Source organism: Bombus affinis, chromosome 9 (genome assembly GCF_024516045.1).
Source record: "Bombus affinis isolate iyBomAffi1 chromosome 9, iyBomAffi1.2, whole genome shotgun sequence".
Taxonomy (NCBI): domain Eukaryota; kingdom Metazoa; phylum Arthropoda; class Insecta; order Hymenoptera; family Apidae; genus Bombus; species Bombus affinis.
This window is the reverse complement of record NC_066352.1, coordinates 14480706-14503944: the sequence shown is the minus strand read 5'-3', so window position 1 is coordinate 14503944 and position 23239 is coordinate 14480706. Positions and strand designations below refer to the sequence as shown.

The following is a 23239-nucleotide window of genomic DNA, read 5'->3' as shown; positions in this document are numbered from 1 at the left end:
ATACCAATCAAATTTTTGAGATATTCAGACGTGGGTAGTAAAAATAAATATTTAATTTCGTATAATTTATAATAATATAGTAATAATAGAATAATTTTCTAACAATAGAACCGAAAAGTATGACTTATGGTATTTCTCTGCCGTTATTATTATAGGATAATTCGTATCTATCTATCTAGAAACTTCTTCTATCCGCAATGCCCTGGCATCAGTGTTCGCTATAAACTACGTTGCAAGCTTTGGGATTAAAAGCTAAAACTTCTACGAGGAAGATTATTAGGAATATTGAATGAAACATTGCGCAAAATGTCATGTTCAGTCAGAAATTTATTCGTTTAATTTACGTTTTCAATCTATTTAATAAATACGATTTACATGGTAATAGTTTTAATAATTTTCGTTTTATAACATTGAGTTTCCTCAAAAGAGGAAACAGTCTTCCAATTACATAAAAATACGTATGTCCTTTATCATATCAGTGTTTCGTTGATTATAAGTTCAATGAAATTTACTAAATATTAAACCTATTAATCGTGATAATAATTTTAATGTATATACATTTCGATTCTTCGAATTTGTTTCAAACTCCAACCATTATATATTAAGAAACTAACGTTGAATAAGAGTCTACACTGTAAAACTCGTCATATTGCAAGAACCATGGTCACACAATTCAATATACATGTTTCCTTAAAACTTTGAAAAAATTATACAGTAATCAACAAAGAGAAAACAAATCTTCTCCATTATCATCCATCTTTCTCCAAACTCCACACGTGTTAATGAAAATCAAGAAAGACAAACAAAAAAGGGACGCTAGCCAAAAGTCCTATATACGTAATTCTTCGTCGCAAACTTCGTAGAACGTTGAAGAAACATATCTTCTATTATCATCCATCTGTTTCCGAAGTCCACGCCGTATAGTATCAATTAAAAAATTCGAGAAAAAGAAAGGAAGACATTATGTTAATATCTTACATAATCACAGTTTCCAAACTACCCCTTCGGAGAATCTTCAAACAAAGAGAAAACAAATGTTGCGTTATTACCCGTTCTTATTCAAATTTCACGAATCAATTCGAAGACGAAGAAAAAGGGAAAGACGTCGTAAAACCTGTAGAAGAAACGTTCCGACTCTGGAAACTATGGATCGTCGTCTTCGAAAGCTGGTCTGACTGTCGAGAAATTTTACAGCGTCGAGAGTAGCTAGCGCCGGTATCGGATCCGGTCTGTATCTCTGAACTCGCGAAGAGCCGCGATCAGGACCACGCCCTCGGCAAAGAAGCGACGCCGACGCCGACGTCGTGGTCCCCACCTCACCGCCGCTTTACTCCCCGCACCCGGCGCGGCGTGTACTCGCCCCCGAGCGGCATTCCTCTCTCTCTGCTTTCCCTCCCACCCCAAACGCTCCGGCGCCTCCACCCCCTCACGGGCAGCCTGATGGCCCCAGGATCCTCGTCAGAGCGACTCCACTCATCGCCGACGGTGACTCGTCGCGTGTCGCCCAGTCTCTCACCGACCTCGCGCCCGTCAACGTCGTCGTCGTCGTCGTCGTCTTCGTGCCGCCGCCGTCGCCGTCGTCGTCGTCGTCGTCGCTCGCCGTCGCCGTCGTCGTCGTCGCCGTCGTCGTGCTGGTGGTGTTGTGCTCTTTACTACGGTGTTAGACGTGTGCCCGTCAATTCGCTCGTGGTTCCCATTCACGCCGATCATCGTCTGCTAATCTTGTTTGCCTTTTTTCGTTCTCGCTGTCAACGCACACCCTTCGTGTATATATGTATACGTATATTGTCTCGCTTACTTTGTCTCGATTTATTCCGAACATATAGAAGATGTATACATATACATATACATATATATATACATATATATTCGAAAGCTAATTTGGCTATCGAGAAATTTTGCAGAGTTGAGATATATATATATACATATAGATATATTATCTATCTACAATATTATAAATAATATTTTATATATGTATAGATATACATATATGTGCAACTGATTGGCGTAGACAAGTTAACGGAGATTAAACAAGAATCGAACGAGATTTATCATGGATCGCTGAGAAAACCGGCACACAGGCGTGAAGTTGGCGGAAGCTGACCGGTGACACACAAAGTGGACTCGGTTTGTTATTTCGTCCCGTGGCTGGTCCGCTATCGTGCTCGTTTATCCGACAAAGATCTCTGTTTATCTCGATTCCGATCGATTCCCCGTCACAGGATATCGAGAGGTGTCAACTGTCCATTGTTGCCGTGTGTGTACACGCCTATAAACGCGCGCGTACAGTTTTCGGAGAAACGTGTTTCTGCCGGTCGAAGTGTTCGTTCTATTGGCGAATCTGTTTCTTAAGGTATGTAACTGTGAAATTTCTAATTTTGTTGCGAGACTGTTTTGTGTAAGGGTTTCAGGATGTTTGCGTCGTAATAGTTTGGGCGTTTATATCGTTTTAATCGTGGGGGAAAGTTTGACACGTCTGTACGTGTATAAGGTTCGCGAGCAGTATGGCGCTGCGCATGGATCGCCGGTATTTCGATCCGCGTAGATATATATGTATTCCCGCGAAAGTGTCGAATTTATGTGACACTTTGTATACACGTGGAACAATATACTTACTGTAAAAACGAATACAAATTGCTCCTTGTACTTTGAGAACTTCAAGCGTTATAGTTTTCATTATTGTCTGTGCGATTCGATTATTCGATACCTGATTCGATATGTCGATCGATATTTCTATATACTCTGACAGTATCCTTGCGCGCGCCACCGCGGAAGTAACAAGTCTGAAACTAACGTGTATCGGCGTAGCGTTTCGAACTGTGCATTACATTAATTTTCCTTTCAAAATTGGTTTCGTCTGTGATTACTTTATTTCTTATGCGACCATTAACTCACTGAGGGCCAACGTTGCATTAACGCGGTATTTTATTTGTAATTTTTCATAATCAAATTACACCAACGAATTCTGTTTTTATAATATCGTATCTATGAAATCGTTTAAAGATTTAAAGATTAAAGAAATCCTTTAAAGAAATTAAGCCATTTGTAACGCTATCCGATAAACTATAATCTTGGTCCTTAATAGAGTTGGGATTATTAATGGACTAACCTATAATTTTCATCACTATCGATATTTCGATATACATCGATTCCCAAACTGTTTTATCATTACTTATTCATCTTCGTTATTACCATCGTTTGATAAATCGCTATTATCACTGTTATCAGCAGCGCTGTATAACATTGTCAAAGTAAACTATTCGCGCGTGCACCGACGCGAAAATAGCCCGGCGATGTTTGAAACTTTTGATTTATGTCGTTATTGAAATAAGGCGCGATCACGGTCGAGATTCTGGATACGCAAATACATAATCGATCGTAAATTCTTGGGTGATACGGTTAAAATGGCCAGTGAAGTTGTGAGTGTGTACAGATTATCCGTTTTGGATACCGAACGTGTTCGAACGTAGTACGACACAGAGATCGCGGCGGGCGGGTTCAAAAATAAAAATTGATCATTGCGATCGGTTGAACGTCGTTTATTTTTGCATCAATCTTATTTGCCAATACTTTTATTGCGATCTCGATTGTCCATTATGAAACCGGATATATACGAATATAACATGGAACACACGACTACTACCAGTCGATGTATGCGGACGCGGATATTGTGTAAACTTGAGTACATATACCGGGTGATCTTCTGGAAGGGGATAAATATCGAGGTATGAGTTTTTTTTTTTAATAACAGTCCGATAATAATGAATAATTTTAACTTCTATTTTATATTACCATATTTCTATTTTGTGTGATAATTTTATATCTTATTCAGTTTGCGTAACTTTTGTATTTAGGTATCGCAATGTGGAAATATTTATTCTTCCCGTTTGCTTTTTAATTATAGCGTTAATTAAAAGTAAAATTATAAAAGTAGTTACATATTTAATATAGATATTATTTAATTAACATGTAATATAGATGTTATGTAAGATGAAGAAGATCGTAAGTTTTAAGAGACATATAAATGAGAGGTGCAAAAATTATTCGTTTCTAAATTACAAAAGGGTCCGATTTAATGGTTATATCGTCAGATTACTGTTACGGTAAATCTTTAAAACGTTTCTTTTAGTATGTCTCCCGAAACATGTCTCCTTTACCGTGAATTAAACATTTTTCAAATTAATTCAAGATTTTCGACATAAATTATTCATTTTATAAATAAGGAAAATGAAATATTTCAAATATAAAAAATAGTTTATACTAATTGAGCTTTCCATTAAATGAAGAAGTAGTACAAGTGCATTTTTGTTAGAAATCAAATCTAGCACAGGCAATAATATATAAAATCCGTATTAAGAAATAATTTATGTATTTACATATATATACATAATATATCGATAACAATTATTAATATATATATATACGTATATGTATTGTCTCTTTTATATATATGTGCACGATATACGCACTTTCGTTTTTCGTATTATTTTTCAATAATATGCCGTGTCGATACTTTTCTACCGTTCTCGTTTCATCTGTACGCATAGTTGTACACATCTATAGAACATCGATATTTTGTATCCGAGGATTGAAACAGCTGTCCAATTAGTGATGTAACATTTCATGCGAAAAATACATCATTAAGATTGTACATATGTAAATCTTCGATGACTACTCGCGTTCAATCCTCATCATTTTCCGTCCCAGATTATTCTTAGAGAAATTCCAACGCTGAAGCGAGTATAATCCTCGCTTCAATCGTCATTTGGTCCTCTTTCGCGTTAAATAGGACGCAAACGTGTCGATATAAGTACTCGCTTATCTGTGCCCTCTTGTTTCTTTAAACACGAATATGTGGTATTATACTTTTATTCTGGTAATTTCAAATTTGCAATTTTATAGCTGTGATTATGATAATAAAAGCAAATCGTCTGCACGAGGATTAAATCGGGAATCTTGCAGGGACCGACATATGGCAATTTATTATTTCTTTTTGTATGTTTTACTTTCTACAGCTTTCTTTTTTCAAATATTTTGTATCGTTGTTTTACACATCGAATACCCGCCGCACAAAATTTCGCTAAACTTTGATCATTTCCCCGATAATACAGGTCAATTATCGCGCCCTTTATGAGATCAGATGTTCTAATTACACAAGAAAGTGTTTCATTATAATTGGAAAATCACGTGAATTTGAAATATGAATTATTGAAATGTATTACTGGTCGTATCTAGTTTCTACTTTTTAATAATTATTTTAACCAAGTCCATGGTATAAAACTAATTAAAAACAAGTATAAAATCAGGCGTATTTATAGACAATCATAATGATACCATAATCAAACAATCATAATGATATCATAATCAAATAGTAATGAAATCTCGTAATGTTTTCAATTATTTTAACGTCTGTCGTCTTTTTAACACAACTCGTTCGAATAGAATCCCAAACTTCAAAATAATAATTTAATCGCTATTTAAACGAGCGAGTCTGGAGAGTCTTCGTTAATTATTTCACGAGCAGGGAAAGATTGACGCGAGCATACGGTTGGCTGTGCGCTTTCATTCACGAATTCTCACCCATATCCATTATTCGTGACTTCCGGCCAAGATCTCTCAGGAATAAAACGACGAAATTCGAATAATGGACGATTTGCGCTACTGGCAATTATACCTGTGGGTTTCACGGCTAACCTATATGGCTATTAAGTCGCGAAAGATACGCGTCTGAGTAGCAGTTTCAACCAGACACGCGAAAATATCCATTTTAAAAACGTTGCTCCAACAAGCTATCTCTATAACTCGTTGCAAGAGGTCTCGTTATCAACTGCATGGTTCAGGCGTAAAAAAGTATCGAAAGAACGCCAAAATAAATTAATTGCCGAAATAAAAGTAAAGGAACACCGAGGTTACACTTGGAATTCGTATTAAAATAGTTTTAGATTTATTTAACAAACGATTTCCAGGATCTTCGTCGATATACATTTGCACGCGTCTCGGCACTCTCTTTGTCTCACCATCTTCCATATCACAACGGAACAGTTGCGTTCATCTGTTTTTCGAGACGCTGTGCACACACATACTTCCATACACTCATATTCACATACGTGTGTCACTACTACGCGGCTAATCTAGCCTAATATACAAAATTATATATATCTCAATAATTCATATGATAATTTGGTCGGTATAAAATTTATTATGTATTTATTTTTGTCATTACCACCTAATGACAAAATCCGCAATCGCTTAGTTACCAATCCAATATCTAGTTTAATACGAAAGATCAATATCTACATATTCTATTCTAATAACACATATTCTATGGTTCACGCGATAAACATCATCGATAGAATCTCGATTCGACTAGCCTAATCTAGCCCTTATGTATTTATTTTTGTCATTACCACCTAATGACAAAATCCGCAATCACTTAGTTATCAATCCAATATCTAGTTTAATACGAAAGATCAATATCTACATATTCTATTCTAACAATACATATTCTATGGTTCACACGATCAACATCATCGATAGAATCTCGATTCGACTAGCCCAATTTAGCCCTTAACTTATTCTCATCGTACTTGAACTTGCAAGCTTCTAAGTGTCAGGTTTTAAACGATACAATTACGTGTAAATAATAATATTAAAGTCATTGGAAAGAATCTTTATTCATCTCAGAAGTAATATAACTTTGATTGCGATATTTATATTAATTATAATCGAGTAACGCGTGGAATTTTTGAAAACATTCATTGGGATGCAAACCGGGTTTGCGTTCACGGGTTTCACAGTAGAAAACTGTTTGTTTTTTCATCGCGTTACTTCCTTTTGGTGGTGTTTGAGAGACACAGCCGGAGCGTTAAGGGCTAGAGAATTTTACAATTAATAAATTCGCAGTAACGGTCGAGAGTTAAAAGAAGAGAAAATGTCAAGAGCCTTTGAAATTTCTCGAAACACCGCAATCAATTGGTAGGATTCGTTTACAAATCGCTTGTAAATCACTGGTGGTAGAAAGTAACGTAAAAGTGGTAATTTAACGTGGCTTCGGATTTCATAAGAGCGAATCGATTTTGTTTCGAAAGTACTTGGAACAGCCCAACTATCGTTTCGCCCCGATGGAAGTCGTTGATAATTTATAGATATGTTTACCGGCCGGAAATTTACTGTCATAAATTTACCAGTTTATTTACTCGTATCTGCCTTCGGTATTCAACTGGCAAAGCCTGGATGCGAGACGAATACGCGAATAGAAATATTAGAGGGAAACACGTGCACGCAGATGGGGTGTACAGCTCGTGTTGCTCGTGCTGTTCGATTTTCAACAACTTTTATTTCGCGAAACGTAAAACGATCGTCGATAAATTCTTCCATCAATTAGATAACGAAATAAAACGATATTTTTATTGATCGCTTATACAGCGTATACAACGAACAATCTTACAAGTGGAAACGTATTCTGCCTTTCTGTCGGTGAGGAATTTTGCAGACGAAGCTCTCGACGCTTCTTGAAATATAATTGAATTATAGATAAATCCCATTTTATTCGTCCTTTTTGTTTCCAAAGAACAAAATATCAAAATAATATTTCTGAATATTAAATAATTCTATTTTAAAGCTAATACTCATCTTTCGCGATCGAGGGACGAGGGAAGGCGTGGCTCGCGCGAATAACTCGCAAGTTGTAGATAAATAAACAAGTAAAAGTAGGAGAAATATTCGCGGGCACATCGTGCGCAATCATCGTCGAAAGATCTTGTTACCAGGAGCGAAAGCGTAGCCTCCACGTGGAAGACCCGACAATGACACTGATCCCTTGACACTATTTCTCGAGGAGGCCGTTAAGTCAGTCAGCGCAGATAATACGAGCACGGAACAACATAAAAGCAAAACGCTCGTTGCGGAACGTTGCTCGAGATAATCGTTCGATTTATGAAAAAAAGAGGAAAAAAAATGAAGAAAAAGAGACATAAAGCTGGAGAAACAAAAACGAGAAGACGGAGGAGTAAAAAAAAGGAGGCGTAAGAAAAAAAAGGGGAAGAGAAAAATGGGGTGAGAGACGAGAGGGAAGATGGAGAATGGGACAGAAGGAAAGAATGTCAAAGTGCCGCCGAGATTTTCACGGGAAGGTCGTAAATACGAGTCAACGACCGACGATAAATTCGTTCTGTGGCGTCCTTAATTTTTGCCAGTCGGATTAATTCCTTTGAACAGACACAGGATCCAAGCGATCGTGTCACGTAATTACAAAAAATAACGTAATTACTTTTGGTCCCATCGGCAAGAAGATGCGACAAATTCGTCAAGCTTTTTCTCGTATTTCACAAATTTTCGATAATTAAGTTACCTTCTTTCAATCATTTTCGGCTTGTCTTTGTAATATTAGGTTGTCCGAAAAGCTTCTTTCGTTTTACGAGGAAATAATAGACGCACAACGTTTTTTTTATTTTATATTATTTTGTCGAATTACGTACGATCCATTTTGTTATTGTTTTGAGATAAACACCGTGTCATTTCACAGATTTGGTTTCACGTTCGTACGAAGGTGCACTGTTATAGAAAACACGTCTGCGAAAGAAAAACACTTTCCGGACAACCTAATACAACGACACGCACGTACGATGTAACGCGAGGCTGTGGACAAAATGAATCGTTAATGTAAGTAAATGATACGTAAGTATCACCGATCCATCGTTATTTGCAAATTCTTTCCAACAACTGTTTGTTCGAACTGCTGTTCTTGACCCAAGCCTATCTTTCGTTGTGATCGTTGTGAGAGGACGTTTTATTTCAAGAATTGCGAAAGGGACGACATATGCAGATTGTAGGCGCAAGAACAAGTGGAAAATCTCGAATAAATCCTTTTCTCTGTCGCTCGTTGCAGCGTTAACAAAATTTCGAAGTTGCTATAAATAATTCTTTTTAATTTATAGAACATTCTTACGAAGAGAATTAATTTCCTAAACGAAATATAAATTGCGTTTCTCGATCGATCGTCGCTTTAACGGGAAGCAAGGGACTCTAATCGTGGAAAAACGATGATTCGTATGTCTCGAGGAATTCGAGAGACTCGGCGTGGAAAATTATCGCGAAACTCGCGAAGATTCGAGGAGATGCGCGTGATTCTTCGAGATGAAGAAGGGTAGACGGTATTACTGTAAATTGACATTTTCCAAATAGATACAGTGGAAGATCGCAGCGACGCCGTGACGTTGAAATTTCTGCTACTCACGAAGGTTGCCTTCCTATTTATGTTAGGGCCGAGATAGGAATTGGATTTTCGATAAGAACTGCAGTTCTTTCCTGTTTTCCAGATTCAGAAGTTCTCTCTCTGCCTCTTTCTATGGAAAGTTTTAAAGGACTCCATTAAGTTTCCCGATCGTACGTAGTTTCTTTCGAGCTAAAAGATTTTAATCAGTGCTCGGTTACGATGTAACCGTGGATTTATTCTCTTTCATTTTAGTTGCGTAGGCTCGAAGGAGAACTTATTCCCTTTTTCTGTCTGTTCTTTCCTATTATATTTTGTAATTTGTTTTTTACTTTTAACTTGAACATTAGCAAGAAAGAAATGGTCACCGCTGTCTTTCATCGATTAAAATCTTTCAATGATCTTTCATTGTTTCAGATCGTGTCTATTGCGCGATAAAAGCCCATAAACTGCAATTTATCAATTGTATTAATAGAGGTAGACACTTTTTATTTTATTCAAATATCACGTAGAGCCGAACTCGCCGTTTAATTCTACAGGAAGTAGTATGATACAAAACAATCGTTCTGTTTGTTCATTTTTCCTTCTGATATTTAATACAATTGTAATTTTCATATACATATAACGAACCAACTGAAATCCATCGCCTTGTTTGTTCACCGATTTGTGAACCGAACCATTTACCAATTAAGTTTCTCGATAATTCCACCTTATGACATTTCTTGCTTTCTCCATTCCCTTCGCTCGTAATCCACGTTTCGCTAGAAACTTTTTAGGAAAGATTCTTCCACGTCTCAACACGAGAAACGATATTTCAAGCCCCGTGCGCCATCGAGCTCGCTTTTTCTCGCTGCTATCTATCCCTAGCGAGCAAGAAACGCGACCTGTCGCAACTGCGTGACTTACCCTGACCACGACCACACCATCTATCCATCTTTCCACCTCGAAGAAGAAGAACCTCTAAGAAAAGCGTGGAGTAATCGAACGTGGGTCGCAGATACGATCTCGCCGACATCATTAACCGTCTGCTTCCGTTCGAACGTGTATCCTCGTGCAGTTGGTTGGTCGTACGGTCCTCGTGTAAATCCTCCTTATTCAACGACGATGTGCATTAAGGAGCGAGCTCGCCGGTAAAGCACCGTAATTCTGCGGCTTAAACGTTTACGCGGTTATTATTCCGCGATAAATTCTCGACTAGGCACGTGCATTTCGCGGTGACTCGAGACGATTCATTTTATTAACCCGTTGACGGTGAATTACGTATTTCGTACAGACCAACTATTTATTCGCCACAATGAGAATCATTTACACAAAGGTGGTTTCGCGATTTCATTTATTATATCTTTATTGGACGTAAGAGAATAATTAAGCATACATCTTGAGTAGTTTCATCGATCATAGGATTTAAATTATTACAAATATTCAAATTACTTGCCTCGTGAATAAAATCATACTTTTCCTTTGCGGCCTTCAAACAGTATTTCTCTGTTAACGACCCTTTACTTTCGCAATTTTTTGCAATCGATCGATGAAACGGCGTTTCATATACACGAACCGACGTAACGTGCACAAGCTTCCGACCATTCACGATCGTTTTATCTCGCATCTTCTCCTTGGACGGCGTTAAAAAAGACACACCCACGCTTTCTCGCACAGCGTGGAAATTTCGTTATCACCGTGAGAAGAACGTCTCTTCAACGAGCACGTAACTCAAATATATTCGCAGCTTTCTCGCACACGCGAAAGTTGACAAGACTGTCAAAGTCTCGCGACTAGGATCAGCAAAATAAAAAAAAAAAAAAAAAAAAAAAAGAAAAAGAAAAAGAAGCGAGAGAAACAAGACGCTGGCGGACGTCTTATCGTAGAAGTTCGCCTTTACGTAACCGAACTACGCGCCTCGAGTTCGAGTAACTCGATTAATCCGAACGAGACTTTACTCGCGCGATAAAATACGCGTTTACGCGAGAAAAGATCGAAGTCGTTCGCGATAGAAAATTTCGATGGCGCGAAGTGGAATTTAGAGGTCGACGCTGGTCAATAACCGACCTTCGTTGGCGTCGATGCCTGTAAACGCAACTTACAAAACATTTAAAAATAACCCGCGCGCGCAGCGCGCGCAGCTCTCCAACAGGAAACCTTGAGATCCTTAGCTCGCCTCGAACGTCGCTTTTTCGACTAGACGGACGCGTATTGTTCGCTTTTGCGACATTTCGCTTCGAGAATTTTTATATTTAGAAACATTCTGCTCTGCGAACGAATTTTCGATCTTCGATTTTCCTCCAAGCCATCGTTTGCTCGAGTTTCAAATTTTTAGAACTCTAGTCGCCGATAGCCTTCGATATTTTCTTCCTTATAGCGGTCCGTCATTTTCCCATTTTTCGAGCTATCGATAGATATAAACTTGTCCCCTATTTGCTGCGATGGATATAAACTCGTTCTTTCAAAATATCTCTACTTTGACATATTCGTCTTAAATATTGATTTTCGTGGTATTTAAACGATTTATAGTCCACTTATCGTCAAATATTTCAGCCACGCGTAATCCGTAAAGAATATTTTCTGCAAAAAGTACTCCCACAAGCGGCAATTTTGATATTAAGTAAGATATATATATTTTCTATATAAACATATGTATGATAAATAAGAACAGAAATTATCGAGTTTGTTATTCGAATCTGAATACCTCGCAATATTGGGAATTTCGAGTCGTGGTTAACTCTGAAAATATTATCCTAACAATTTCCTTATGTCTTCCTTATCGACTTTGACTTTGAATGGATACGGTTAAAACAATTCTAAAATAGCGAAACAAAGTACGCGGAGTTACTTTAAATAATCGATACAAGAGAGAGAAAATGAGAGGCAACAGTTTCAGAGTAACTGGAAACTCTTTAAGAGATGCACGATTAAGAACCATAGGAATTAAAGTCGATGCTCGAATCGTTGAAACATTATGCAAAGTATATTGGAACGATTTTTACGATGGAAAGCACTCGAGCTCCGCGTGTTCCGCGTTTCCGATCGATCGCGGCGAACGAAGACAGAGATAAGGGATAACAGAAGCAACGTAAGTTTGTGAAAAGGAATTTCACCGTGAAACGCTTAAAATAAATTCCCATTGGATGGAGATGGTTCTTCGATTTTTAAATGTCACGGAGAAATCGAGTTGTAAAGGTGATTTCGTATCAAAATTTCAAGTCTTTTGTCTATATTCGCTTATTTGCTTGTGATCAGAAATATAGAACTTTTCTGATTTTGTTTGTCGTTTGGAAATTTTGAAAGTTATGCGATCGTAATCTTCTAAATATATTTTCTTAAATACCGAATATAATATACGATATACGATTGAAATTAGAAATTATTAAAAAACGTTTATTTCATTAAAGAAGTAAATTGTTAATATAGTACGGAAATAAGCGTTCGAATATTTGTAAATAATTTTCACAAATACAGAATTTAATATACGATATACGATTGAAATTAGAAATTATTAATAAAACGTTTATTTCTAATTTCAATCGTATATCGTATATTAAATTCTGTATTCTTATTAGAAATAAACGTTTTATTAATAATTTCTAATTTCAATCGTATATATAGTATATTAAATTTTGTATTCGTGAAAATTATTTACATTATATTACAAATATTAGAACGCTTATTTCTGTACAATGTTATTAATTTACTCCTTTAATTTTAGATACGGTTGTATCATTACACGGTTCTTGTATCTTCTTTTTTAAAGTACAAAGTATGGTACAGATCGATCGCCGTGATATTTAAACCGTTGCTGATTGTTTGTTAAAAAATATTTTAAATGGAAATATATTTGCTCATCGATAAAGAAACTACGTTACGAAAACGTTTGGGAGACGTTTCTCGTTTCGAAAGTTTCTTACGTTGTTTAAGACATTCTATATAAATAAATATATCACAGCCAACGATTAGCCCATTAAAATTTTCATTCTAAAATTTCCGTCGCGGAAATCAATTTATTTCTATTCGAGGAAACTTTGTTTCGATATAATTTCAAACTTTCCGAAGTTTGCCTGATTAACATGCTAATGAAATCGGTGCTGTGATCCGGAAGAGAGGAATGTCGAAGTGATATTTCAAAGTTAATTTTCCGCACGTAGACATTAGAGACAAATAGTATATTCAGAAGCGAGGATTCATCCTCTCGATGGAGGCTCGTAACGCGAGTTATCTGCAAGTGAAATAAATGCCGCGTGTCAGATCCATTTGGTCTGATCATATACGACTTCTTGTCCGTTACTACTTAACCGTCGCAGACAAGAACTTCGTTACCAGACTTCCGGCTCTATCCACCTATCCTGTATCTTATAGAAAACGTTGTTACGATTTAACGCGAGACGAGTAAATGGATTTGATACTGATATAAATAATTAATATCGAGGGTTTTAAGATTCTTCTATTTTTTATTATTTAATTTGTACTTTACAATTTGTCCAGCTGGATATTTGGTAAATTTGTCTAACTTAATTGCTAAATAACATGTGGATGGCTACTCCCAGCGAGATACCATCTTCGAATTTGACTATTTTACCTTTTTAGCGAGGTCAGAGGGGTGCTTTCTTTTTAGTTCTTTCTATCAGAGTTTTGCTCGCTTCAGCAGCCAGCTGGTTTGGATGTGTTGCCGTTCTTTTCTTGTATTTTTCTACGTACCTGCCGATTTCTTCTTTAACCGTTGGTATTTTTAAGTCTTTGCGTATATCCTCGTTTCTGGCATACCATGGGGCGTTGACTATTGTTCTCAGTATCTTCGATCGTAGCGACTGTAGTTTATTTATGTGGCTCATTGCTATTGTCCCCCATAGCGGTATTCCGTACGTTCAAATTAGTTTTATTATCGTTTTGTAGATTTTTAGTTTATTTTTGTCGAGGTTATTGGGTGTATAAAGAGAGAAACGCGTGGATAAATTGTAAGGTAGAAAATATATATTTAATAGAGAAATGTAATAATAAGTAGGAATACAATTTGAGTTACGCTAACAATGTTACCTTATAACTGAAAACTTCGAAGCCAACGTCGCCTGTCTATTGTTTATGGTCTGCCTTCGTCCCAGTCTTTTGTCTATACGCTGTCGATGGCTTCGGTGCTTGAGAAAACTAAAAAGACCAGATGTAGAGTTTTCTTAGAGGTGGAGACCGCTTCAACAATTTTCTTTGCCGAGTTTAGAGTTTCGATTAATTAGCCAGTACATTTGTCTTCTTTTTATTCGTATTTTGTCTATAAGTGATTTAGTATGTTGTCTTAGGTATTTAACTTGCCTTGTTTGTGTTATGTGCGTGCCATTTAATTGGACATTTGATGGTTTCCGTTTTCTTAGTGCAAACGTAATACGGTTGCATTTACTGAGGTTTGCTTTTGTTTGTTTATTTTCAATAGAGTGACGGTTAACAATGCTAGAAAAGAACGTCGAGAACTGATTTTACGAAGGTTTATGTACTATGGGCTTGGCTCTTATGGAGGTGGTGTCACCAAGGGTATCGCCAGGGTCCAGGTCAGAGGTAGCCACGCTGTTACTGTCTTCTGACCCTGGGACACTGTCCACGTTGTAGTTTCGATGACCTGCAGGATGTTCCTTAAACCCCCTGGTTTTTCTATTGCTAATTTATATCTCTGTGACATAAACAAACTCCGAAACAAACTAGCGATACTCACGACGCTTCCGGTCGTATTCGCGATTTTGCAACTACGTGCGATCCCGTATCGAGCACGATTCCTGCGTCTCCTTATCTGCGTTTACGACGGTTGTTGCAGTAGTTGGCACGAGCCAGAAATAGCGCTGGTAAATCAAATAATGCTGCCATTCGACGTCCGTCGCATCGATCAAGTATCCCCGTCGAAATCGAAGGAGACACCCCGATGGTGACGCGTCTTAGTCCACAGAAACACTTAACAGCTCGCATACGAAGCGTGGATTCAGAATTTGCTCCGGTATCGGTAATTAGGCCAGTGCCCGGTTTCGGTGTAAGCGGTGAGCTCGTTTCGTTTCCTCGAAGATCGAACGACAAGTTTTGAACGTAGAACGGTAACGCCCGATTTACGTAACGCGTGACAAAATCGTTGCAGACCAACCGATGATAACGCGAGAGATTTTAAATGCTGAACGACTCTGTGAGATTTTATTTCGCACGTATATTCAAAATACAAGACGACAACCGTTTATTCGCAGCCGTCAGTAAGTGGCCAGAGGATGGAACGAACGACTGTCGGTATTCGTCTCGCAAACAAAACGGTTGCAGACCAATCAGTGGTATCACGCGGCTGATGCGAAATTGTACGAAGTATAGATACGCTGTATACGTCGCAACGTATATGTCGTTTGATGGTCGCCGAAACGCGTGCTGTGAGCTACCGGCTTTGAGGCTTTGCACCAGTTGGCGACAGCGAAGCTTTCCCACAAAGGAAAGTGTCGTCCCGGCAACAAACGGAGCGGGAAAGAATTTTGCGGCATTCAATGGTTCAAAAGTTCGCCTGGCGGTCCGATGCATCCGAAAAGTGCACAATTGTATTTTATTATTTTCTCACGGGACGATATCTTGAACGTTGGAATCGCTCTGTAAGACCCAAACGTTACTATTTCGCATAACGAAAGAGCGCTTGCAGAAATGCAAAGATTACGAGTCGTATTTCTTGCGACCAATGTGTAGAGAAATGACGCAAGCACGCTTGAAACAAGGAGTTAATAATAAAGGATACGGTTTAAGGAAACTGTCCAATTTCATCGGGTTCAGTTTTGTGGTGAAACGATCAGACACGATGAAATAACGTAATGTAAAATAATGTAATGTGACGTAATCGGTGAATAATATGTAATTTGCAGTAACGATATTTAACAACGAACAAATTGGACAAATTTTGCTGACGGGTACGATCGGTGAACCATTCCCGCAAGATGAGAAACGTTTCATCCTGATAGCTCAATCCACTCCAGAGTAATCGACGAGCATACGTAAAAATTGGATTTTTGAAAAAAAAGAAAAAAAAAATAGCGTAAAAGAACAAATACAAAAATTTTTGTAACGGGGCTAACGGGAGAATATAACCGGCAGAATCCAAAAGGAATCATGCCGATGGTCAAGCCGTTTGAGAAAAATCGACGAACATGTACAGAAAAAAATATATATAATATATATTGTATACTAATCGAATTGAAATTTCTTCCCTCTTTTTCGAAACTGTATAAAATTATAAAAGTAACCGCAGTGCAGTTGAACATCTCTAATATCGGTCGAAACTTTCCTCTAACGGAATTTTGAATTAACAGGTCGAAGTTATATAAGCAAAGAGGTCACGAGCATACTCGCTAATATCGCATCGTATCTTATATTAGATATTAAACAGTTCCTCGGTCTACTTCTACTTTGACTACTACGTTATACACGATGGACATTCACAGTTCCACGCAGTTTGTTCTCGTGAGTCCTCGGTTTGAGGCGCGTACACAGCGATGATACTGTCACGTAGAAGACACAGGAGATCGTGAAATTAACAAATTACCGGTTGTCTCTTCACGTCCTCTGAATTATTTCGCCATAGTTTGAACCTTTGCACGTAAGGTGAGAAATTCGAACTTCAGATACGGTAGTCTACGTAAAATTTATTATACGAATCCAACAGAGTGTTTTTTTTATTATTTAATTTGTACTTTATAATTTATCCAGCTGGACGTTTGGTAAATTTTTCTAGCTTAACGGTTCAGAATGTTATAACAGAGTATGTGGAGTGCTGATTTTGGGAAGCTTCATATATTAGGTTGTCCGGAAAGTGTCTTTCTTTTACAACGACGCATATTTATACAAACATGAAACATAATTTGTCGAACGTTATGATCTTTATTTTGATAGAACAAAATGGATCGTACGTAATTCGATAAAATAATATAAAACGGAAAATGCTGTGCATCCATTGTTTCCTTACAAAAGGAAAGAAACTTTTCGGACGACTTAATACCAAGATTTGGGCCCTGTGGAAGAGTTGTCACCGGATGCCAGTCAGAAGTGGCTATCCTGTTACTGCCTTCTGAGCATGGGACAATATCTTGTTATTATCCCAATGGCCTGCAGGATGTTTGTCGGACGTGGTTATCCTATTACCGTTTTATGACCCTATGACAATACGAAAGGTTGTTTGACTTCCGTATCGAATCAGTTTTGACTTCCCGTCTACGCACCGTGCTTCCGGCTCGCATCGACTTCCCTCTATCGTTATCGATGCGTACGTATCCTTATCTAGCAGGGTCCTGTCACTGATAATCAGTGGATCCTGCTCGGAACCTTTCCGATCCTTTTGAAGGATCTTGGGGGGATTATTATCACGAGTAGGATACATTGACATCGATCGGTGGATTTGTGTACGTAACTGGTACAGTTACAACTTCTAGCGTCGAATCTTACAAGTTTTTAATCGAAAAAATTATTCATATCGTTCCTTCAAATTAATAGAAATTACACAAAGTATTATAGAAAGTATCGGTAAAATAACGAGAATATAAAACGCTTAATAATAAAAACGCTTAATTGACCGAATGATTTATACTCTTTCTGTACAATGAAGAGATAAAAATGACAGAATTATAGTTTTCCATAGGAATTTTCAGTAACAGCTCCCCTCAAATTACTTAATGGCAAGAATTGTATATATTTGAAATGCTATAAATTATCCGGAAGTAGATTCGGAATTAACGGAATGAGAGATAATTTTAAACTTCCATTTATTCTGCGCAAGAAAGGTAGAATTCGAGAAATATAAAGTCTTTACGAGTGAAACGAACGATTAAGCACAAAATTATTACGCTTCTGGTCTACGGGATTTTCACGTCACTTAGGTATTATAAACCTTTCGTCAAAAAGTTCTTTCGTTTCCTTTCCAGTGGATTAGCGCGAGAGGAGAAACGCAGACGGTAGTCCTTTAAAAAAATAAGAGAAAATGGGAAATAGAAATTAAAATCTGTCTGTCCCGCTAAATCCAATCAGCGTTCCACCGTAATAAGCGATAACGTTCCATCTGAAAATATTCCAATTTCCATTGGTGTAGCAAACTGGAAAAGAAATGGAATATAGTCGTGAAACGTAGAAAAATGGAAGCCAGAACGTCGAGCTATCGCGTTTTATGCTTTTTCTTCCATGTCGAGCAATTTAGTGGAAGAATTTAAGAATTACGTTAAAAAGCGATTATCAACAGCGTTCTTTTGCTTCTTTCTGTCTATTTGTCTTTTGCAAATTCAAGAATTTGTTAATCGATGGTTTGTATCCATTTTTAATGTTCTTAAAAGGTTGGGATTTTCTTTTTGTTTTCTTTCTTAAATCAAATTTCACAATTTTGGAATTGTTCGATTCTTCGAAAGAACCAGATTGTAATATAAATATAATATTTCATTGATAGACGAAAATGATACAATTTATATAGCTTATATGTTTTTTTTTTTTTTTTTAAGAAACGACAAATGTATTGGAATAAAAACTTCTGCTATGTAAATTATGAGCACCAAAGAATTTCTATGATCTAAAAAAAAGTATAGTTTACCACAGTGCCAGAAATATTTCAAATGTTTTAATCTTCACGAAACCGTAGAACCTGGATGGAACAAGAAATTTACATAGCGCGTGTAATATATTGCGTAAAAGCTTCACTTTTGTAAAATGTCGTATACAGGGTGGCTCAATTAAATGACACGATCCAAATATCTCCTAATTTATTATCGTATGAAAAAAATTCAAGGTCATACGGATGTTGTCAAGTTGGCTATTTTTTTTTACGAGATTTCAAGACCATAAATATATACAGTACAGTAGGATTATAAGCTCGAGAGATACGAATAAAAAAATACAAAACGATACAGATGAAGTGTAACGTCATTGTATAACAAGAGATTATCGCGATTCTTGCACGTACAGTCATCGTGCGTTACGCAACTATCCTAGGGATATTTTTGGTACGGTATAATTCGAGGAAAGACAGGAAAATCTGTGTATTAGCAGGCTAAATTTACATTGCGTGCAATACAATGTATCTTTGAACGAAAGGTACGCTTGAATTTTTCAAAAAGTGTGCACGAACGACACAGTCAGCCGCGAGAGGAACACGATCGAGTTATTCGTGGCAATGCTTTCATTTCACGCGTGAAAATCCTCCGTTAATATTGTACAACGATAAAAAGAAGAAATGGGTCGAAGAATCGATTTTCGTCGGATTATAATTACGAAACCGTATGTAGCGTACCGATTGTTCATAAATCAAGTACGAATCGATTTTACATTGGCTGGTAATTATCGTTCGATCGCTGGTAATTAATTTATTTTATGGACGACGAAATGAAGGCGAAGAAGCGCTTTCACGTTGGCGTTGAAGAATTTTTATGAAACTTGCCAGTGTTATATTTTGTCCCATTTATTATTCTATGTATTACTCGCAATTCCTTTATTTATTCTTATTTGGAAGTTTGATATTTCGGCTATTGGTTTATCATTGGTATTTTACGTAAAAGAATATAATAAGCGTTAAAGTATAGTAAAGCGTTTTATGTTCGTATAGTGTAACATATTTTCTACGTATAATCTAAAATCAAGTACTAAACATATAGAATAAGGTATTATGGAAGAATAATTTCAGCACTGACCTACAACTAAAATCAATAAACCAGAAATTTCGCATTCAGTCAGAGCTCGGTGTTAATCAAAAAATTTCGAACAACTGTCGAAAAATTGTTCCATTCGTGTCAGTAACGGCAATTTATATTTCCAAACAAACATTTCAATTTCAACCCCCGATGCAAGACCCGAAATCGAGAAACGAAAGAGAGGAAAATATTTCCTGTATTTCAAAATACAAGAATATTAATATAACAAACTTATAGAAAATAGACTTTAATAATTCTTCAAAATCAATCTCAAATTTTCATTACGTAACAATGTAAGGATAGCAAAGTGTCAAAAAGTGACTCTCACGCTTTTCTTTGCGTCTCCGACTAATTGTAATTGTTTCAAAATTCTTTTCAAAAGATCTCAAGTCGTTCGATTCAATTTGAAAGAAGTTGGTCTGTTTCAAAGAGTGTCCGAATAATAATGGAAACCACCGTGCATATTTAAAATTCAAATTAAGAAGCTCGAGAAATAATATAAATATTTTGTTCGGTGAAAAAGATTCGTAGGAAAAATACAGCTTTTTATTGTTTTGCGATTAAGTGTAAATTAGATTTTTCACGATTCCCTTGATACCAGAGTCAAAGCAAAATAACGTGTCTTCTTCAACGCGGCCCACTTTCAACCGTATCGTAAAACTAATACACTCAACTATTTTAAACACCTACATTCGAAGAAATTTTTACAGAGAATGTAATGACCAGCACAAATATATACTACAAATGTAACAGATTAAATTAATTTGAATTAATATCGAACATTACGAATTTTAAACAGCCTTGTGTATGTTACGTATACCCAATGAAAGATTCTTATAGTGTACAGAAAGTGGACGAATCGATCGGCACACCCGGTACACGAACCTTCACCCAAAAGTTCTCGGTCTTGGTAGCGTATTTTGGTCTGAATGTCTTATTGTATTCCTCGATCAACCGACACCATGATCTCAGCTCGATACGCACCGCTGAACGCGGGATCCTTAAATTTCGCGGTCGATTTCCAACTGCAGCCTGGCTGATCTAAAACTAGAGGAGTACCGTGTCCGACTGACTATGAGGCTGCGTTTGAACAACCGCGCGAAGTGGCAGAGAATAGAGACAACAGGGTCGGCTAATTGGCAAACGGAATACGGCAAAGAACAGGCTTTTCACGCGTGCGTCGTGCGACCGTGTTCTTTGGGCTTACACACGAGAACGCGATCGTTGACGATCCTTTGTCATTCTTTGCAATAAAAATTTTTACTTGAAAGCTTCTATAGCGTTAAATTACTAGACGCTGTGATATTCATTTGGGAATCATAAAATGGGAAACTGAGAATTGGGATATTTTTGTAACATAGGCTGTAAAGTAGTCCGATACTCGTATAATATTCGTCATAATAGTGAAATCACGATGATAATAATCAAACGGTGTTCTTCTGTTTCTTTTAAGTCAAGAAATATATATTCTAAAATACGTATTTTACGAACACGATTTTCGTATAGCATTGTCTGTTAAAGCAAATTTGCGAATTGATCTTTTCAAAAGATATATATGCAGGCACGTATATTTGATAGCATTGACCATGATCCCCGAATAGAAATTATTATATAATTATTTTATATACACACGACGTCAAGAGATTAAATATAAACGTTGATAAAGTTGAATATATTCGACAAGGAAACGAAGAATTAAGAGGAAATCCGAGTTCTTGTTTGTAATAATAATACAAATTTATAGCGTAAAGTATAAACGACGAGGCAGATTTCTATAAAAATCTACGTTTATCCGATGCGTCATAAATTTTCGGAAATGTCAAACACCAGGGAGGAAACTCAGTGATCGTAGGTCAGTTACCCTAGTTTACTACGGAGATAGTCATGGAACGTACGTTTCATTCAAGAAACGCGCCAAAAATTCCTCTTCCATGTCCCCTTGTTCCCCCTGAAGCAACCCTCGGAAATGTGTGTTGGAGGGGGAAATTAGAGTGTTTCACGTGACGCTAGAGTAGTTTTCGAGTCTTAGAATCTCGCGAGCCGTCGTACCGTGAGCAACTACGCTTCTGTCTGTCCTACAACTTCCAATCTCTCGACACTCGCACCAGTTCCCTCAGGTATCCTCACGATTCGATCGTTTGTACATATGCTCGTAGTACGTAGAATTTAACGATGATTGAGATAGATCAAAAGGATTTTAAATTTCTCTCTTTCGTTGAAAAATTTACCGGCTTAAAATAACTGGATTGTTTTGTATTTATTGAAAATAAATGCATTGATATGTAATGACATTAACAATACATAATGATAATTAGATTTTGCCTAATAGTAATTTATACTTTAATTCGGAACTTAGGAAAATTCAGTAACTGAATTATTCTTTCATTTATTAAAATTATGTAACGATGTTTTACGCGACGTTTTATATCGTTTTATAACTTTTGAAATAATCGAATTATTTTCTGTCCAGTGAAAGTAAGCGAGACAGTGTAATAATACTAGTACTGCAATAAATGAGGATAATAATATTAATGTTACAACGTATCATATATTACTACTTTAATTCTTTGCATTTAAAATTAAAAATCCGCGCAATGAAAAATACAAGGTTGTATTAAAATATACTCTTAGATTTACCACGATACTGTTAAATTTTATGCAACGTAGTTGCCCAATTTTCATGCATTCTACATATAAATTTTAATATAAATGTAAGAAGAATGAAATATAAAGGGATATTATTCGAGAGGTAGCATAAAATTTATAACGTAAAAGAATATGCTTATTTTCTCATTTTACGCGATGGGAAATTTAGTCTAAGAACCTTTGCTAAGAAAATATGTACATAAAGACGATCAACTGTATTTTTTCTTAAATACGTCGCGTTGCGTCGCGTCGTCGATGGCATTGCTTCACGTTTGTTGTCATTCGCGCAATTGTTTTCATTATAGCATATGCTCAGCGTCCGTGTAACGCTGTTCACTGCGTAGCTACGACACAATTTATCAACAATGTTTACCATTTCAACGCGGAGAAAATCAACTCCTACGACTGTCTAATATTAATTGAAAATTAAAATCCTATTCTTACTACCACCTTTTCATATTATTAATTCATTATATATTTTACTATAAATAGAAATAGTTTCATCCCCAACATAGGTACATTCAATAATAGAGTAACAGTAGAATACATAATTATAATTATAATTAAATAGAATTTACTCTGTTGTGACTTTAATAAGAAAAGATTTTTATTAAATTTCACGTTAAACATCTTTCAGAAACGTTACAAATCAATGCCAACTCTTTATTAAACGTATGTGTTGTGACTTTTATATATCTTACAGAGTTTCCAATTTTGCCAATATTAATCACGATAC

The 23239-nt window shown here is 36.7% G+C and overlaps 1 protein-coding gene and 1 long non-coding RNA gene across 9 annotated transcripts in view; one reads left to right on the top strand and one right to left on the bottom strand.

The window, feature by feature from the left end:
• Window positions 1-309: 309 nt before the first annotated feature.
• On the bottom strand, window positions 310-1322 carry LOC126920416 (uncharacterized). The gene is made up of 2 exons (XR_007711953.1): window positions 1115-1322; window positions 310-1013 (listed from the first exon to the last, which is right to left on the bottom strand). It is a non-coding gene; the product is annotated as an uncharacterized LOC126920416 (long non-coding RNA).
• Window positions 1323-1472: 150 nt separating this feature from the next.
• The window catches only part of LOC126920378 (receptor-type tyrosine-protein phosphatase kappa), a 103793-nt gene continuing 82026 nt past the window's right edge, over window positions 1473-23239 (top strand). The window contains exons 1-2 of one of the 8 annotated variants that reach the window (XM_050730687.1): window positions 1473-1634; window positions 1981-2353. Coding sequence is in view for 1 of the 8 variants with exons in the window: in XM_050730680.1 (XP_050586637.1) it covers window positions 3597-3725 (129 nt within the window). In the remaining 7 variants the exon portion in view is untranslated. Of the gene's footprint in view, window positions 1832-1980; window positions 2354-3052; window positions 3726-9666; window positions 9689-21862; window positions 21975-23239 lie in introns of those variants that run through there. The other 7 variants (XM_050730685.1, XM_050730684.1, XM_050730682.1 and 4 more) reach the window with 7 other exon arrangements.